At 46.9% G+C, this 16,020-nt stretch overlaps 2 protein-coding genes across 6 annotated transcripts in view; both read left to right on the forward strand.

Moving 5' to 3' along the window:
* Positions 1–821: 821 nt before the first annotated feature.
* On the forward strand, positions 822–15,993 carry LOC147007462 (uncharacterized). 5 transcript variants are annotated; one of them, XM_085867095.1, is made up of 2 exons: positions 822–1,022; positions 13,627–15,993. In XM_085867095.1, exons 1-2 carry the CDS (start codon positions 986–988, stop codon positions 15,375–15,377), a joined length of 1,788 nt encoding a protein of 595 aa, XP_085723221.1. In that variant the 5' UTR covers positions 822–985; the 3' UTR covers positions 15,378–15,993. The 5 variants fall into 5 exon arrangements, with proteins under 5 accessions (XP_085723221.1, XP_085723224.1, XP_085723220.1 ...); XM_085867098.1 differs by lacking the exon at positions 822–1,022 and adding an exon at positions 1,279–1,302; XM_085867094.1 differs by lacking the exon at positions 822–1,022 and adding an exon at positions 1,546–1,683.
* The window catches only part of LOC147007463 (uncharacterized), a 28,618-nt gene continuing 13,848 nt past the window's right edge, over positions 1,251–16,020 (forward strand). Inside the window, exon 1 of the mRNA XM_085867101.1 lies at positions 1,251–1,566. Within this exon, the coding sequence (XP_085723227.1) occupies positions 1,554–1,566 (13 nt within the window). The 5' untranslated portion in view covers positions 1,251–1,553. The remainder of the gene's footprint in view (positions 1,567–16,020) is intronic.

Consider the following 16,020-nt stretch of genomic DNA (forward strand, 5'->3'; position numbering starts at 1 on the left):
GACAGATGTGGGTGATGTCAAGGGACAGATGTGGGTGTTGTCAAGGGACAGATGTGGGTGTTGTCAAGGGACAGATGTGGGTGTTGTCAAGGGACAGATATGGGTATTGTCACGGGACAGATGTGGCTGTTGTCAAGGGACAGATGTGGGTGTTGTCAAGGGACAGATGTGGGTGTTGTCAAGGGACAGATGCAGGTGTTGTCATGGGACAGATGTGGGTGTTGTCAAGGGACAGATGTGGGTGTTGTCACGGGACAGATGTGGCTGTTGTCAAGGGACAGATGTGGGTGTTGTCAAGGGACAGATGTGGGTGTTGTCAAGGGACAGATGCAGTTGTTGTCATGGGACAGATGTGGGTGTTGTCAAGGGACAGATGTGGATGTTGTCAAGGGACAGATGTGGGTGTTGTCAAGGGACAGATGTGGGTGTTGTCAAGGGACAGATGCAGTTGTTGTCATGGGACAGATGTGGGTGATGTCAAGGGACAGATGTGGGTGTTGTCAAGGGACAGATGTGGGTGATGTCAAGGGACAGATGTGGGTGTTGTCAAGGACAGATGCGGGTGTTGTCATGGGACAGATGTGGGTGTTGTCAAGGGACAGATGTGGGTGTTGTCACGGGACAGATGTGGCTGTTGTCAAGGGACAGATGTGGGTGTTGTCAAGGGAAAGATGTGGGTGTTGTCAAGGGACAGATGTGGGTGCGGTCCGGCAGCTCTCTGATCAATGGGTGCACATTCCAAATATCGACCACTATTCCACCACCAAGAACCCAACAACACCAACAAGTCACAGGTAAAAACATTTTCTCATCAATGTGATGAGAACGTCATGAATCCTCTCCCCACGTGACCCGACAGAGAAGCTTTCTTTGTTGGCTGAAAGAGAGCTGGTTCGTTTTTTGTCTCCTGGTCATCGACCGTTTATATTTGAAGTTTCCAGTTGTTCAACCGTTTCACAGTTGATCTGGTGCTCGATGAGCTTGGATGGAGATCTCAACGTGTTTGGATCTCATTGTGAGGGGTACGTGGGGTGATGGTGGGTCTGGGGAAGTCGGGTGTTGGGGGTTCTATGGAACGGGTACTTTTACCCACTTTTCCCGTTGTGGTGGAAAACTCAGCCCAGACGAGTTTCTCCGTTCAGTTGAATTCATTAATTGTTTTAATGTTCGCCTGGGAAAAGATACCGGAAAAATGTCGCTCCGAATCCAAATATCCAGTCCCGATTTTGTAACTCACCCGCTGTTTTGGCACCACGTGATCCTCGTCACACTCACCTCTTCCGCCATTTTGAGGACAATCCGGTAATGTTTTGTGTATCACCTTCCTCTGTGTGGTCCCTGATCGTGACGATCCCTCAAAGAAGGATAATGGGGACGAGAGAACGGAATGTTCGGTTTGTTCGTTTCCCTGAGACCTAATAACGGGGTTTTGGCCCCGTTCCGCACTCGAGGAAGGGAGGGATGAGCGAGCACGCATTTCGTTTGGGGAGGTCGGGCCTCAGGTCGCGAGTACATCGCAGATCAAAGGAAATCGGTCCGTGGAGGGAGCTGTGATGGAGTGGAGGGGGACACGGGGAACCCCTGAGATCCGGGATCCTCCATTTTACTAACCAGCGATGTACATGGACACGTTTCTGACCGCAGCACAATTCCTCGACTGTCAGGATCAGCAAAGTCGGTCCGGTTAGTAGAGAGGGATCCGGGAGGGGGGGATTGGGGAGGGGGATATCACCTGCGGTATGACGTCATAACCGTGTCGGGGAAAACCCGTGCTCCTCCTCCCAGTTCACACATCGTTGTTCCCTCCACCCCCCAGGTTAGACGGACCTTATGTTTTCATCCATGTTTGTTTATCTGTGAACAGGATATGTTACGAAGTTGTGGATGGATTCGGACGGAGTTTGGTGAACAGGTTCGGTGTGTGACAAGGACAAATTGATTCGATTTTGGTGAAGATCTGATCCGGATCCGGGAATGTTTTTAATTCCGTAAGTAATTAATCACCATGGAGAGACGAGGACCAAAAACGATGCACATCATGATATATCAATAAGTTGTGGATGGGTTATGTTGAAGATCGGTGGATGAGTTGGTTCGGTGACGACAACAAGACTTTTGTGGATTCTCACCCACCCGGCGAGTGGGCGACCGCCTTGAGCTAATTTGCGGCCACACGCGCCCACCGGACGAGCAATCGAGTCACAGCTTTTCGGATCAACACCGAAACCCAGCTACGGGTGTTGTTAACCACACCATAAATCAGCCAACTCTTCTGTCCACGCGCGACAGGGTTGATCGCCGAATTGTCGATGTACCTAATCATTCGCGCAGACAGAAATGCCGGGGATTTACACCTCAACGGAGCCTGCACGAAAACGAGCCGCTTTAAGCAGCTCGTTCGGTTTGCGACTGCCGAGCGGTTTTATATCGCCAAGCCCCGTCGGACCCGATTATCTTATCGGTGTTAAAAACCAGATAATATTCCGAACGCAATTACGCCAGTCCAATGGAGGAAGGGACGCAACGAGCAGGTGACATTTCAACAATGGGGACATTTATTTTCACACGTATGCAATGAATGGGGGAGGGGACAAGACACGAGCAAAAAGACTGACAGCCGTTGTCTATTTATTATCTACATGCACTCAGTCAGTTCACTACTTCGTATACAAGGCGCCACAGACTTTCCTGCAAAAACCCCAAGAAAGAAAGAAAGAAAGGAAAGCACCGGGCTCGTAAGCCTTTATGATTGCTCGGAGCCGGGATGACCGAATGGGCTCCGAGAGACCGAGCATGCAACCTGCCACCCTCTTGGTGACTCGTTGGGCGACCCTCGATGTCTCTGCCCACACTCGACTGGACTCCACCAGTTCCCCAACTCAACTCTCGACTCCAATGACGCCTCCGACAACGCCTTCAACGGCGCCTCCAACGACCAAGGAGAGAGACACTCTCACCCACTCGCCAACCGCCAACTGCCAACTCTGGCGCTCTCCACACCGATTCCCTCACCTACTCTCCACTCCAATGACGCCTCCGACAACGCCTTCAACGGCACCTCCAACGACCAAGGAGACCAAGGAGAGAGACTCTCTCACCCACTCGCCAACCGCCAACTGCCAACTCCCCTCTCGGCATTCCAACGCGGCCCTTTATCGCCCCGGGGCGTTCGCCCTCCCTTCTCGGTGCGCGGGGGAAAATTCCAGGCGAGTTCGGCTTGGCTCTTTGTTTGTAGAGGATGGTCGTCCTTCTGTAGAATGTGGCTCCTATGGCGGTGTTTGTGGAGATGGCGTGGTGGTTGAGATGTCGTGGTTGGCGCTGTGGTGGGGATGGCGTGGTCGCTGAGATGCTGTTGTGGTGGTGGAGGTGGCGTGGTTGCAGCGTTGTTGGCACTGTGGTGTCGTTGAAGAGATGCTGTTTGTTTGAAATAAAAAACAGAACAGAATAACGGCTAACTCAAACATGCACAGCCCGGCACACGAATAAATGCCTTAGACATTGGTGGGGAAATCTAACCTGGAACACACACTTACCGAAATAACTGACCTTCGGGGAACCTGAATCGGGTTCTGTGAATTTCCACAACCGTAACACTCCCGAATCCGGATCCGGGAATGTTTTTAATACCGAAAGTAATAAATCACCATGGAGAGACGAGGACCAAAACGATGTACATCATGATATATCAATAAGTTGTGGATGAGTTATGTTGAAGATCGGTGGATGAGTTGGTTCGGTGGCCACAACAGGACGATTCGATTCTGGTTCAAGTCCGGATACAGATCCGTCCTATCAGTGGCAGACAAAATGTAAACTGTTCCACCTGGCGGAGAGGTATGTTCTCTCCCGAATTTTGCCAGGTGTCGCTCTGTGAGTGATTTTAAATATCTTGATCATTGTGTCTGTTTGATTGTTAATCACCTCCAGGTCACAATTCTAAACCGATCGTCATGGAACTTTACCAAGTTGTGGAGGTAGTCTCATCTGAGAACCCAATTGATTTTGAGGTCAAAGGTCATCTTTCGGTCAAATTTCTAAAATGGTCATTTTTCATCCTTACACCCTTTAGAACCCTGAAAAAAAAGTTGTGGATGGACTTTCCCCAAACTTGGTGGATGAGTGGTCAGATGATAAGAACAAGCCAATTAAGTTTTGGTTCAGGTTGTCAATTTTTATCCCCCGCCGCATGGCAGAAGGGAGATATTATTGTCACCCAGGTCGTCCATCCGTCCGTCCGGGCGTCAACATTTATAGCTGTGGGTGCGATAACTCAAAAACTGTTCGCCATATCGATTTGAAATTTGGGTCACACATGTACCACCTGAAAAGGAAGAACCTTGATTTTGGGCGTGGGCGGATCCAAGATGGCCGACTGGGGCGGCCATCTTGAAAAAAATGTTTTTTGTCATAAAGGGAAAACCACTTATCTGATTTCAATTATTTTTCAATGGCGGTTGATTTTGGGCGTGGCCGGAACCAAGATGGCCGACTGGGGCGGCCATCTTGAAAACAAGATGGCCGACGGGCAGCCATCTTGAAAAAAAATGTTTTTGTAATAAATGGAAAAACCGCTTATCTGATTTCAATTATTTTTCAATGGTGGGGGATTCCCCATCTCTGATGGTATATTAATCTTAATGAAATGGACAATTTGATGTATCCATGGCAACCTTTGGAGAGGAGGCGGATTTTCCAAGTATCGTGCTCTACACTACGTCTTATTCTTGCTTGTTTTTCAGTCTGGTTGTTTGTCCACACAACGTATGTGTATGAATTACATTCAATCCTTAAGTACCCCAAGACTCTCTAAGACCCCTAAAACCCATTACACTCTTTATAAAACCCATTAAGACCATGAGCACTCAAAAGAACACAAAGGGTCCAAATATCCCAAGAGCACATGACTCCGAAAACACTTTATAGCCTTTCAAACCTTAACACCAGGACCCGTACTCCAAAGAATACGGGTCCCTTATCGGACCGTGAAGCGTCAATATTTCTACCACGTGGTACAGGGTTATTTGCCAATTTTCAAAATACCTAGAGATCCATGTGGTGATTTACCGAGTCTTAACACCCTCGACGGCACCTGTACGGAACGAGCCGCTAGCGTACTTGAACCGTGTGTGACCCGAGCGGACGGTCACCAAAGTCCCGTCGGTATAAATGTCCCCTTTGCAGCGGCACAATGGCCTTGTATTGCTAATTTTCCAACATGCAGCACGCTAAGCCAATGGAGGAAAGGACACGAACGAGCTGATACATTTCACAAATGGGGATATTTATTAAACAATAGTGAAATGAGGGGAGCACGTAAGGGCAGAGTTATCCGAATATTGAAAAGCACGTATGTACAGCAAGGCACTTAACAATTCATTACTTAGCAGACTGGCGCCACACGCACACACACACACACACACACACACACACACACACACACACACACACACACACACACACACACACACACACACACCCAAAAGAATCAGATCAAAAGCGGTCTTTATTAAGGCCTCCAGCTCGGATGGAGAGCGAGCTGAAGACCAGATTCTGCATCGGACCTGTCCACCTCGTGTGGTCTTCGCACACAGCCGAACCGGGCACCAGCGAGGGCGAGCTGAATCCAGACACCAGCGAGCCATGATCAGCCTCCTCTCGCGGATCCTCTCGCGCTCCAGAACACGCACTGGGGAAGACGAGGCGCCGATCCTTCCAAACCCACCCGAGTCGACTCAGCCAACCAATCACCAACTCCAACCACCAACCACCACCCAGGAACCAAGGAACAAGAACCAAGAACAAGAACCAAGAAGAACCAATTTCTGTCTCTCCGTTCCCTTTTTATCCCTCCGGGCACGGCTCGTTTCCTGGGTGGCTTGTCTGCCGTGGGTGGGGGCTGTCACATTCCATTTCTTGGATGGCCCAAGCAAATCGAAGGGTGGGGCCTGACGTCCCCTACTTGGCGAGTTGCCAAGCGAATTGAAGGGTGGGGCCTGACCTTTCCCCTACTTGGCGGGTTGCCAAGCGAATCGGTGGGTGGGGGCTTGACCTTTCCCCAACTCAGCTCGTGGAGAATGCCAGGAGCAGAGGGTTTTCGTTGATGTTGTTGTTATCGTTGGTGTTGTTATCATCGTTGGTGTTGTTCTTATCGTTGGTGTTGTTATCATCGTTGGTGTTGTAACAAAAGAAAACCTGGCTATTAAAATAACTCCACAGCGCAGGAACATTTAATTACCCATTAGACAAGGGAAAAAGGAGCTATCTATCCACATTTACTTATCGATAGAACTGAGCTATAGGACCTGTATGTTGAGTGCAGTAAACTTCCAAATTCGTAACAATACATCATGTTTAAAAGAACCAAGTCAACATCGTGATTTGTGTTTTGATCGTAGATATTTGATTAAGTCAATCGTTGATGTCTCACCTCAAAGGAGAAAATATTTGGAGTGTGTATTATTGTTAGAAACGGGAATTCAAAGAAAAATTCAGTGAGGAAATTCGTGGGTCGAGCCGCTAACCTTGGCAACCATCAACTTTGCTTGATTTTCAAATAGTTTCTGGTTACTTCCTCCTGTGCAATGTCAAATAATTCTCAATTCCTCCTGTACATTTGAGTCATTTATTAAAAACAAACAAACACAAACATATCGATCTGGAGAATTCAGAGGAGATTCAAAAAGCAACACGGTCTTCTTCTGATTCTGCAGTACATGGACTTTTGAGTTCTTCTCTAATATGCAAGGGAAAAAGGAGTGTGAGGCGGGTAAGATGATAACAATGTCTGGTCGGAGGGGGAAAGATGATGAAAATGTCGTCATCCTGAAGACAGAATGGTGCCAAGACTGCAGCCCTTTGGGTGTTGGAATACATCACACATGGCCCCTTGGTATACCCAGAGTTCAGGAGGTCTGCCTGAATTGAAAAGGCTGGGAAACGATTTTGCAATCTGAAGTTGATAAAAGTTTGAAAAGGCATCTGGATATTACTTAGACAAGCATTTCATTGACGCTTGACTCCTGCTTCCAGCCAGATTTTCAGGCATCAATATGTAATTTTTTTTTTAATAAGAATCCCTCAACAAGCTGCATAGAATAATAGATGATTATTTTCTACTGAATAAAGATTAAATATTATTTGGAAGACCATTGTGTTTTGGGGAAGAGGGGTTGTTTTTACTTATCAGACTGATAACTTTCCAATACAGTCAAGAGTTATACGGTCGTTTAAAATGTAAATACAATCATGTATACATCTATATTTTATCGAAATATATTTCTTTTTATCAACAATAGAAACATGTTCGAGCACATCAAGGTCAAAATCATGTTGTCTTTGAATAAATTTCCCATTAAAGAGAAATAACAATACATTGTGCTATTTGCTAAAAACTTTAACTTTTTCAAATTGATTATCAAGTTTAATTGGCAAGATTTTTTATATCTTTTTATCATCCTTAAACCCACTATGCGAACTTTGGAGAAATTTGCATCCACATCACCATCACAGAAATCGTCAATCACGGAATACCGAAAAAAAAATCGATAAAAAACCCCTATATATCACCAACAAATCGAAGAAAGGTATTTACAAATGTTTAAGTAGCATACATGATTTTAAAAGCTTTGATGCATTCGGCGTCTCGGCCAAACATGGACCAGGAACCTTGAAACTTATGAGGTCAAGACGTAACAGGAGGTAAGTACAGGAGGATTTTACTTTTAAACCTCAGCATCCGAGCACCTGTACAAGCAATCGTGTTTTTCTTTGCACTCGTGGCTGGGTTGAAAGCATTTGCCAATTTGTTATTATTTTTTATGAATCGGATGTGCTTTGGAAATCCTGTGCCGAGTCAGTGATCTCTTCCAGTATGAAGGCAATAACAGTGTGAAAGCGATAACGGTTTGAAAGCGATAACGGTTTGAAAGCGATAACGGTATGAAAGCGATAATGGTATGAAAGCGATGATGGTTTGAAAGCGATAACGGTATGAAAGCGATAACGGTATGAAAGCGATGATGGTTTGAAAGCGATAACGGTATGAAAGCGATGATGGTTTGAAAGCGATAACGGTATGAAAGCGATGATGGTTTGAAAGCGATAACGGTATGAAAGCGACACCGGTATGAAAGCGATAACGGTATGAAAGCGATAATGGTTTGAAAGCGATGATGGTTTGAAAGCGATAACGGTAAAAAAAGCGATTCCAGTATGAAAGCGATACCGGTGCAGGGTTCCACGATAGTCATACCAGTATGGCAATGGATTTCGTCCTTTGTCGATGACAAATACTAATCTCACCTTCAAACAAAATCATTTTTAATACAAGTTGAAGTTGGAAGTTAAATAACCGTTCTCATGGGGAAAAAAGAAAGTTTCGTGTCGGAATACTTTGAAAAGTTACCGTGTGTCAATGATGTGTAAGTCACATATGAATACATAATGGACGACTGGACCATTGTGTATTTTTGGAACTTGCGTAAAAAAATTTGATGCTCATTTTGTTTTTTATTTTAATAATATTGATATACCGTTATATTGTTATGAATTTGGAAGCTCACTGCGCACAACAGCCAGGTCCTATGGATCAGTTATATCGGTAATATGTGTTTCTCGTTCGGGTCCCGTCCTATGTTTAATGGGTGATTAATTGTTCGTGCGCTGTGAGTTATTTTATAGTTATGTTTTTTACATTTTAAACTTCAACAACAACAACGCCCATCTTCGCTTCTTCGCCATCCGCCTTTCCCATGCGCATGCGTGTCAAGCACAGCCGTGGGCGGAGTCCAATGTGCCAGGCGGGGTTTCTTTGGACGTTGGCATCTTGGATTTCGCTCCAAATACGGGCACGGCGCCCCACTCAGCCAAACGGTGGGGTGCGAGCACGTCTGCCGCCTCTCGACGAATGGGGAGCCAACGCAACAGATTGCTGCTCGACTTCCTCGTCGAGGGGTGGAGACATGAGCACCCCCACCCCCTCCCCCCACCGACCAATCTTGGACGGCCGGGAGATCACCCGACACGCATGTCCAATGAGGAGGGGAATGACACGAGACGGATCCCTCCCACCTGTCAAGAAAAATAGATAATTGTGTGGGGGAGAGTCTTCCTGGTGTGAGAGTCTTCCCGCCGTGAATCGCTTGCCTACGAGCCGGAGGAGAATTGCTTGCCTGCCTGCCTCGCTGACTCGCTTTGCCTGTCTCGTCGCCTGTTTTGCCGGTGGTGCGTGCCAGCGTCCGACGCAACCCTCCGTACCTGGTGCTTGGAGCGGCATCCTGTTGCGGGTTCGAGTCCCGCCGGGTCCAAGCCAGACTCTTACCTCCAGCTGACCTTCCCTCCGAGCTGGGGGTATCAATAAAGGCCGCTGCCACCATTTCTTCTTGGGGGGTGTGTGTCTGTGTGTGGGCCTGTCTTTTAAGTAGAAACGTTACTGTGCCGTGTGTGTAAATTGCATTCCTTTTATTCGGTTAACTCTGCCTTCTTGCGTGTTCCCCTCAGGTCAGGTATGGGAGCATGTACCAGAACAGCGCGTCGCTGCGTCCACTTTCCGCCGGTACTCCAGGGGCCTCCATCTGGCCACCCCCCAGGCAGATGCCAGGCCCATCTCAATCTCCTTGAGATGATGGTCAACCTGCTGCACCCCGAGGCACGTGGTCGGCCCACTGGCCTCCTCCACTCACGAGACTCCCCCGCTGAGAGAATCTGGTGAGCAGGATCAGCGTCAGGAAAACGAGCCACATGTCCATACAGCCGCAACTGATGCTCACGGACTATGCAGGTAACAAATCTCATCCGAGTCTCTCTCAGCAACCGCTCGTTGGACCCAAAATCCGACCAGCGATAGCCAAGGATTCTCCGAAGAGACCCGGTACCAAAGGAATTAAGTCTCTGTCTCAGATCCTTGGTCAGAGTCCAAGTCTCGCATCCATAGAGCAAGACTGGAAGTACCAATGACCTGAAGACGCCGACTTTCGTCCTCACCCACAGGAACCGCAGCGCCACACCCCATGATCCAGTGAATCCATGACTCCCCAGGCCCGACCCAGACGTCTATTGACCTCTGACTCACAGCCAGCAGAGACATGGATATCACTGCCAAGGTAAGTGAATCTCTCCACGACCTCAACATCCTCACCACAAACAGTCACAGACAGGGCAGCAGCATCCAAGATGTCACCGAAAGCCTGGATCTTAGTTTTGACCCAAGAAACCCATAATCCCAGCGGCTCCGACTCCTCATTCAGCACCTCGAGGGCCCCCAAGAGGATGTCTAAAGTCTCCGCAAAGATGACTGCATCATCTGCAAAATCAAGGTCCGAGATCTTGACATTCCCAAATGAGGCACCGCAGCTTAATCTCTCCGACATCCTCCCTAAAATCCAGTCCATAAAGTGCTGAATAGTGTGGGGGCCAGTACACACCCCTGACGAACTCCAGTAACAACTGGAAATAAGTCAGAGATGGTACCACCACACTTCACAGCACTCTCAGTACCAGAGTAGAGTTCAGACATCAGATCGATCAGTTTTGGTGGCACCCCACGAAGACCAAGAATCCTCCAGAGGATATCCCGATTCACTGAATCGAATGCTTTACAGAGATAAACATAGGCTGCAAGCAGCCCCTGCCGAAACTCTTGTCTGCGTTCGGTGAGGACACGAAGAGCAAGGATACGGTCAATCGTTGACCTCTTTGGTGTAAAGCCTGACTGCTCAGGACGCTGGTGCTCAAGCAGATGGTGGCGAACCCTCTCAATAATTATCCGAGCAAAGACCTTGCCCGGCACTGAGAGCAGCGTCACCCCTCGGTAGTTGTTGCAGTCTTGGCGATCACCCTTCCCTTTCCAGAGAGGAACAACGAGGTCCCTCTTCCAATCAGTTGGGATAATGCCTGTGTTCCAGGCAGAGCACAAAACTGCATGCAACGACACGAGTGCAGCATTTCCACCAGCCTTGAGAAGTTCAGCATGGATGCCACAGATCCCTGGAGCTTTGCCCCGTTTCAACCGGTTCACCGCAGCCCATGTTTCCACAAGCGAAGATGGACCACAGTTGATTGGAGGGTCAGCAACAGGGATTGTAACACCCTTGACGTCCAACTCGACAGCTGGGGGATCAGCCCGGTACAACCGCTCAAAGTAACCGGCCCAGCGGGCCTTCACTTCAGACTCCTCTGTCAAGAGCCTACCACTCTCTGCTCTAACTGCAGTGCTCCGAGGGATGGGCATGGATGAACGCAATGCGCGAATTCCCCTGTAAGCGGGACGAGAATCACCTGTCCACAGCTGATGCTCTACCCCCTCACAGATTCCTCGCACATAGGCCTCCTTGTCCACCCTCAGTGCACGTACAGTTTTACGCCTCAGCTCCCTGAACAGCTCAGCTCTGCCATTCAGCCTGGCCCTGTGACTCTGGTCATTGGTATCCAGTGTCCCTTGAGAGACAAAATTCTTCTTTGCCCTGCGGTAAGTTCCAAGAGATCCACCGGCAACATCAAGGACGGTGGTCTTGAAGGCGCTCCACAACTCTTCAGGACCCCCCAAAGCACCCAGACCCCCCAAGTGTCCACTCAGCCTGTTCGCAAACTCCTCAGCTACTCTCTCATCCCTGAGCTTGCCAACATCCAGCCGAGGCTGGGATGGTACCATTCTCCAGAATTTAAGGTGCAGCTTTAGAGTTGCTACAACAAGCCTGTGGTCAGTATTGAGGTACTGAGCACTCCGGTAGACCCTGCAGTTCTGGATCATCCTCCAGCGACCGTCAATGAGGACATGGTCAATCTCCTTTGCCGCACCGCCAGCGTTGGAATACCAAGTCCAGCGATGAGCTTGTGGGTGCTGAAACCATGAACCGGCCACCCTAAGTCCATGACTTCTTGCAAAGTCAAGGAACTTAGTGCTATTCTGGTTCATAGTTCCTGACCCATGGGGACCAACACACACCTCATAACCGTCCCTATCAGTTCCAGTCGATGCATTGAAATCCCCCAAGACTAGAAGTGTATCTCGTCTGGGGCACTGATCAACCACAGACTCGAGCATGGCGTAGAATGTGTCCTTCACGGTGAGATCACTCGCCTCAGTTGGAGCATAAACAGAGACCAGGGAAATGACACCTAAGGAGTGACGAATCCTTAATCTCATAATACGCTCGTTGACCGGTGTTACCTCAATTATCATTGGGGTCAGCTTATTGGACACAGCTACAGCAACTCCTTGGGTATGGTAACCATCAGAGCGACCAGACCAATAGTAGGTGTCACCACCCACCATTATCTCGCCGCAATCCGGTCTCCGAACCTCAGAGAGAGCTGCAATCCCGATGTCCAAATGCTTGAGCTCAGATGATAACAGAGACAGGTGATCATCCTCTCTTAGGGATAGGACATTCCAGGCACCCACCCGAAGGGACCGCCTCAGGTTAACCCAAGGAGACCGCCGTCTGGTGGACGACACCTCAGCACCACTCCGACACACTCTTCCACGATCTGACCCAGGGATGTTACCCCGTGGTTTCCCTCCTATCATCAAAGATTGGGGGTCCCGAAGGCTTTGCCCAAATCCCGTCATCCGGTGAGCTGCCCTGTGAAGGGAAGCTGCACAGGAGGTTCTCCCACGGAGTGGGTTTTCAGATTTTTTTGCGTTTTTGTGTTTTGCGGAATGAAGGGTTTTACGGTGGCCGGAGTGCAAATCCTGCCACCAACCTCCTGATAAAAAAGTAACCCAACTGCAGGAGGACATCTGCAGACACAGTTTGGCACGAGGTATGGATGTCTGTTGGCTCACAAGGAGCTCCTCCTCCCTTTGACAGGTTTTGTTTTTAATCCTGCTGGGCGTCCATATCCAAACACCCTTCTCACCAGAAAACCTGGTGGGGGAGACGGTTTCGTCGCCGACAACCCGACCATGGAACAGGTTAGTACAGGTTTACATGGTACCTGTAGCAGGTCACAGATCTAACCTGACATGACAACCGTGCTCCCCTGCCCCATTATAAATAAATATCCCTTTTGTTAAATGTTCCAGCTCGTTTTTGTGTTTCTTTCATTGGCTTGGCGCGGTGTGTGTTGAGAAATAGCGAGGTCGTAAATTGTTCATTTGGTCCGACGGGCCTTGGTAATCTCCGCTCGGGTCAAACACGGTTCAGGTTCGGTTACGGCTCGTTCCGCTCGAGGTCCGTCGAGGGTGTGAATTCCCCTGTAGCGCTCTCCGCGTGGGAAATTGGGTATGTTGAAGTTTGGCAATTGACCCTACCCCACACGGTCGAATTATTGGCGATTTATGGTCCTGTAAGGGACCCGTGCCTTTCGGACTTATACAAAAGGAACGATCTCAATTCCGGTGTGTTCGGTGGAGCCGACTCTACTGCTCCCTCTCGTGGCCGATACCCAGCCCCATAACGATATACCAGTCTGACCCCACTGGTATATCGGTATCAAAAAAAAATAACGACACACACAATTTCAATGAAACTTGATCAAAACCTTCATCTCCCAGGATTTACTAAAGTTTGTACACGACATGAAAAAGCGGGGTCAAAAGGGGATCGACGGGTGTGGGGTGGGGAGGGGTTCTTATGATGTATTTTCAGATGATTCCCAGTTTGTTTTGTTTCATTGTCTTTGCAGATAAAGAAATGAAAATAGTTTCTTTTACCAACTTTGCCCAGTTTGATGAAGAAGATCATTTCAATCAGAAAATACCTTCTTGTCAGGACAATGACAAATCGAGCAGCGTCTCTTACAACAACCACAAAAGTTGTTTCAAGGCGATCAAGCACATCGAAGGAAACGAGAAACTCTACAAGTGTTCTGTTTGTAACAATGCATTTCATCAATCATCACATTTACATAAACATGAACGAATACATACGGGGTGTAAACCCTACAAGTGTTCTGTGTGTAACAAGGCATTTAATCAATCATCAAGTTTGCATAAACATGAACGAATACATTCCGGGGATAAACCCTATAAGTGTTCTGTGTGTAACAAGGCATTTGGTGATTCATCAAATTTACATAAACATGAACGAATACATTCTGGGGATAAACCATACAAGTGTTCTGTGTGGAACAAGACGTTCAATCAATCATCAAGTTTACATGACCATGAACGAATACATTCTGGGGATAAACCCAACAAGTGTTCTGTTTGGAAGAAGGCATTTAATCAATCATCAAATTTACATAAACATGAACGAATACATTCTGGGGATAAACCCCACAAGTGTTCTGTGTGTAACAAGGCGTTTAATCAATCATCAACTTTACATAAACATGAACGAATACATTCGGGGTGTAAACCCTACAAGTGTTCTGTGTGTAACAAGGCATTGAATCAATCATCAACTTTACATAAACATGAACGAATACATTCTGGGGATAAACCCTACAAGTGTTCTGTGTGTAACAAGGCGTTTAATCAATCATCAAATTTACATAAACATGAACGAAGACATTCTGGGGATAAACCCTACAAGTGTTCTGTTTGTAACAAGGCGTTCAATCAATCATCAACTTTACATACCCATGAACGAATACATTCTGGGGATAAACCCTACAAGTGTTCTGTGTGTAACAAGGCGTTTAATCAATCATCAACTTTACATAAACATGAACGAAGACATTCTGGGGATAAACCCTACAAGTGTTCTGTGTGTAACAAGGCATTTGGTGATTCATCAAATTTACATAAACATGAACGAATACATTCTGGGGATAAACCCTACAAGTGTTCTGTGTGTAACAAGGCATTTAATCAATCATCAACTTTACATAAACATGAACGAATACATTCTGGGTGTAAACCCTACAAGTGTTCTGTGTGTAACAAGGCATTTAATCAATCATCAACTTTACATAAACATGAACGAATACATTCTGGGGATAAACCATACAAGTGTTCTGTGTGTAACAAGGCGTTTAATGGATCATCAAATTTACATCGTCATCAAAATATACATATCGGGGCAAAGCCCCACCAATGTTCTGTGTGTAACAAGGCATTTGTTTCTTCATCAACTTTACATAATCATGAACGAATACATACGGGGTGTAAACCCTACAAGTGTTCTGTGTGTAACAAGGCATTTAATCAATCATCAAGTTTGCATAAACATGAACTAATACATTCCGGGGATAAACCCCACAAGTGTTCTGTGTGTAACAAGGCGTTTAATCAATCATCAAATTTACATCGTCATCAAAATCTACATATCGGGGCAAATCCCCACCAGTTTTCTGTTTGTAACAAGGCATTTGTTTCTTCATCAACTTTATCTCGTCATCAAAAAATACACACGAAGATACAACAGAGGTGTGAATACCGTGTTATCAGGAATATGACCAAATACCGGGTCTGGAAAATGAAGACAAAATAACCTGGACGTTCAAGAGTGTCGACATTGTGTCACTGACAGCTGGAGCAATTGGAGTGATGAAGAAGAACCAACTGAGGTCTTCAAAAATATCTCTGGGAATGAATATTACTACAAACTAACTAGAGTTGGAGACTGTCTGGGGTTCAGTGACGATTCTGAAAATATCCATCGGAACAAAACTCTGAGAACAAGAAAACTTCACAACTTGCTCGAACAAACATGACCCTTCACCAAAATGGAGATGGGCACACACACACACACACACACACACACACACAACCACATTAATACACTCAAACAATCAGGAATACACGCAAATACACAATCACACAAATATACTCAATCACACACAATCATACCAACACACAATCACGTTATACAGCTTATATACACATACATCAACACACACACATACATTACTTTTATACCGATAGATTTTAAATGAGAACTGGAATCCTATTTTGTTTCTCAAACTTTGGGATATCTTTAATGACATACCTGTGTTAGTTCTTCCTCTTGTCGGGAGTTCTTCACATCACCTGTCAGGGTTTATTCTTTGCTCGTCCTTATGATCACCTGTACAGGTGTGAACCATTAAATTGTTTGTTTTTCCCAATCGTTTCAGTCTCCATCTTTGATAACT

Source organism: Eptatretus burgeri, unplaced genomic scaffold (assembly GCF_056783735.1).
Source record: "Eptatretus burgeri isolate ZD-2024b unplaced genomic scaffold, Ebu_testis_v1 Ebu_testis_scaffold_155, whole genome shotgun sequence".
In the NCBI taxonomy this organism is placed as follows: Eukaryota; Metazoa; Chordata; class Myxini; order Myxiniformes; family Myxinidae; genus Eptatretus; species Eptatretus burgeri.

What these genes read in the sequence shown, in the direction of transcription:
- LOC147007462 (XM_085867094.1), top strand. Translation starts at nt 1,617, where the DNA reads ATGTACATGGACACGTTTCTGACCGCAGCACAATTCCTCGACTGTCAG. An exon ending in GGATCAGCAAAGTCGGTCCG is followed by an intron (nt 1,684 to 13,626) that starts GTTAGTAGAGAG and finishes TTGTCTTTGCAG; the next exon opens with ATAAAGAAATGAAAATAGTT.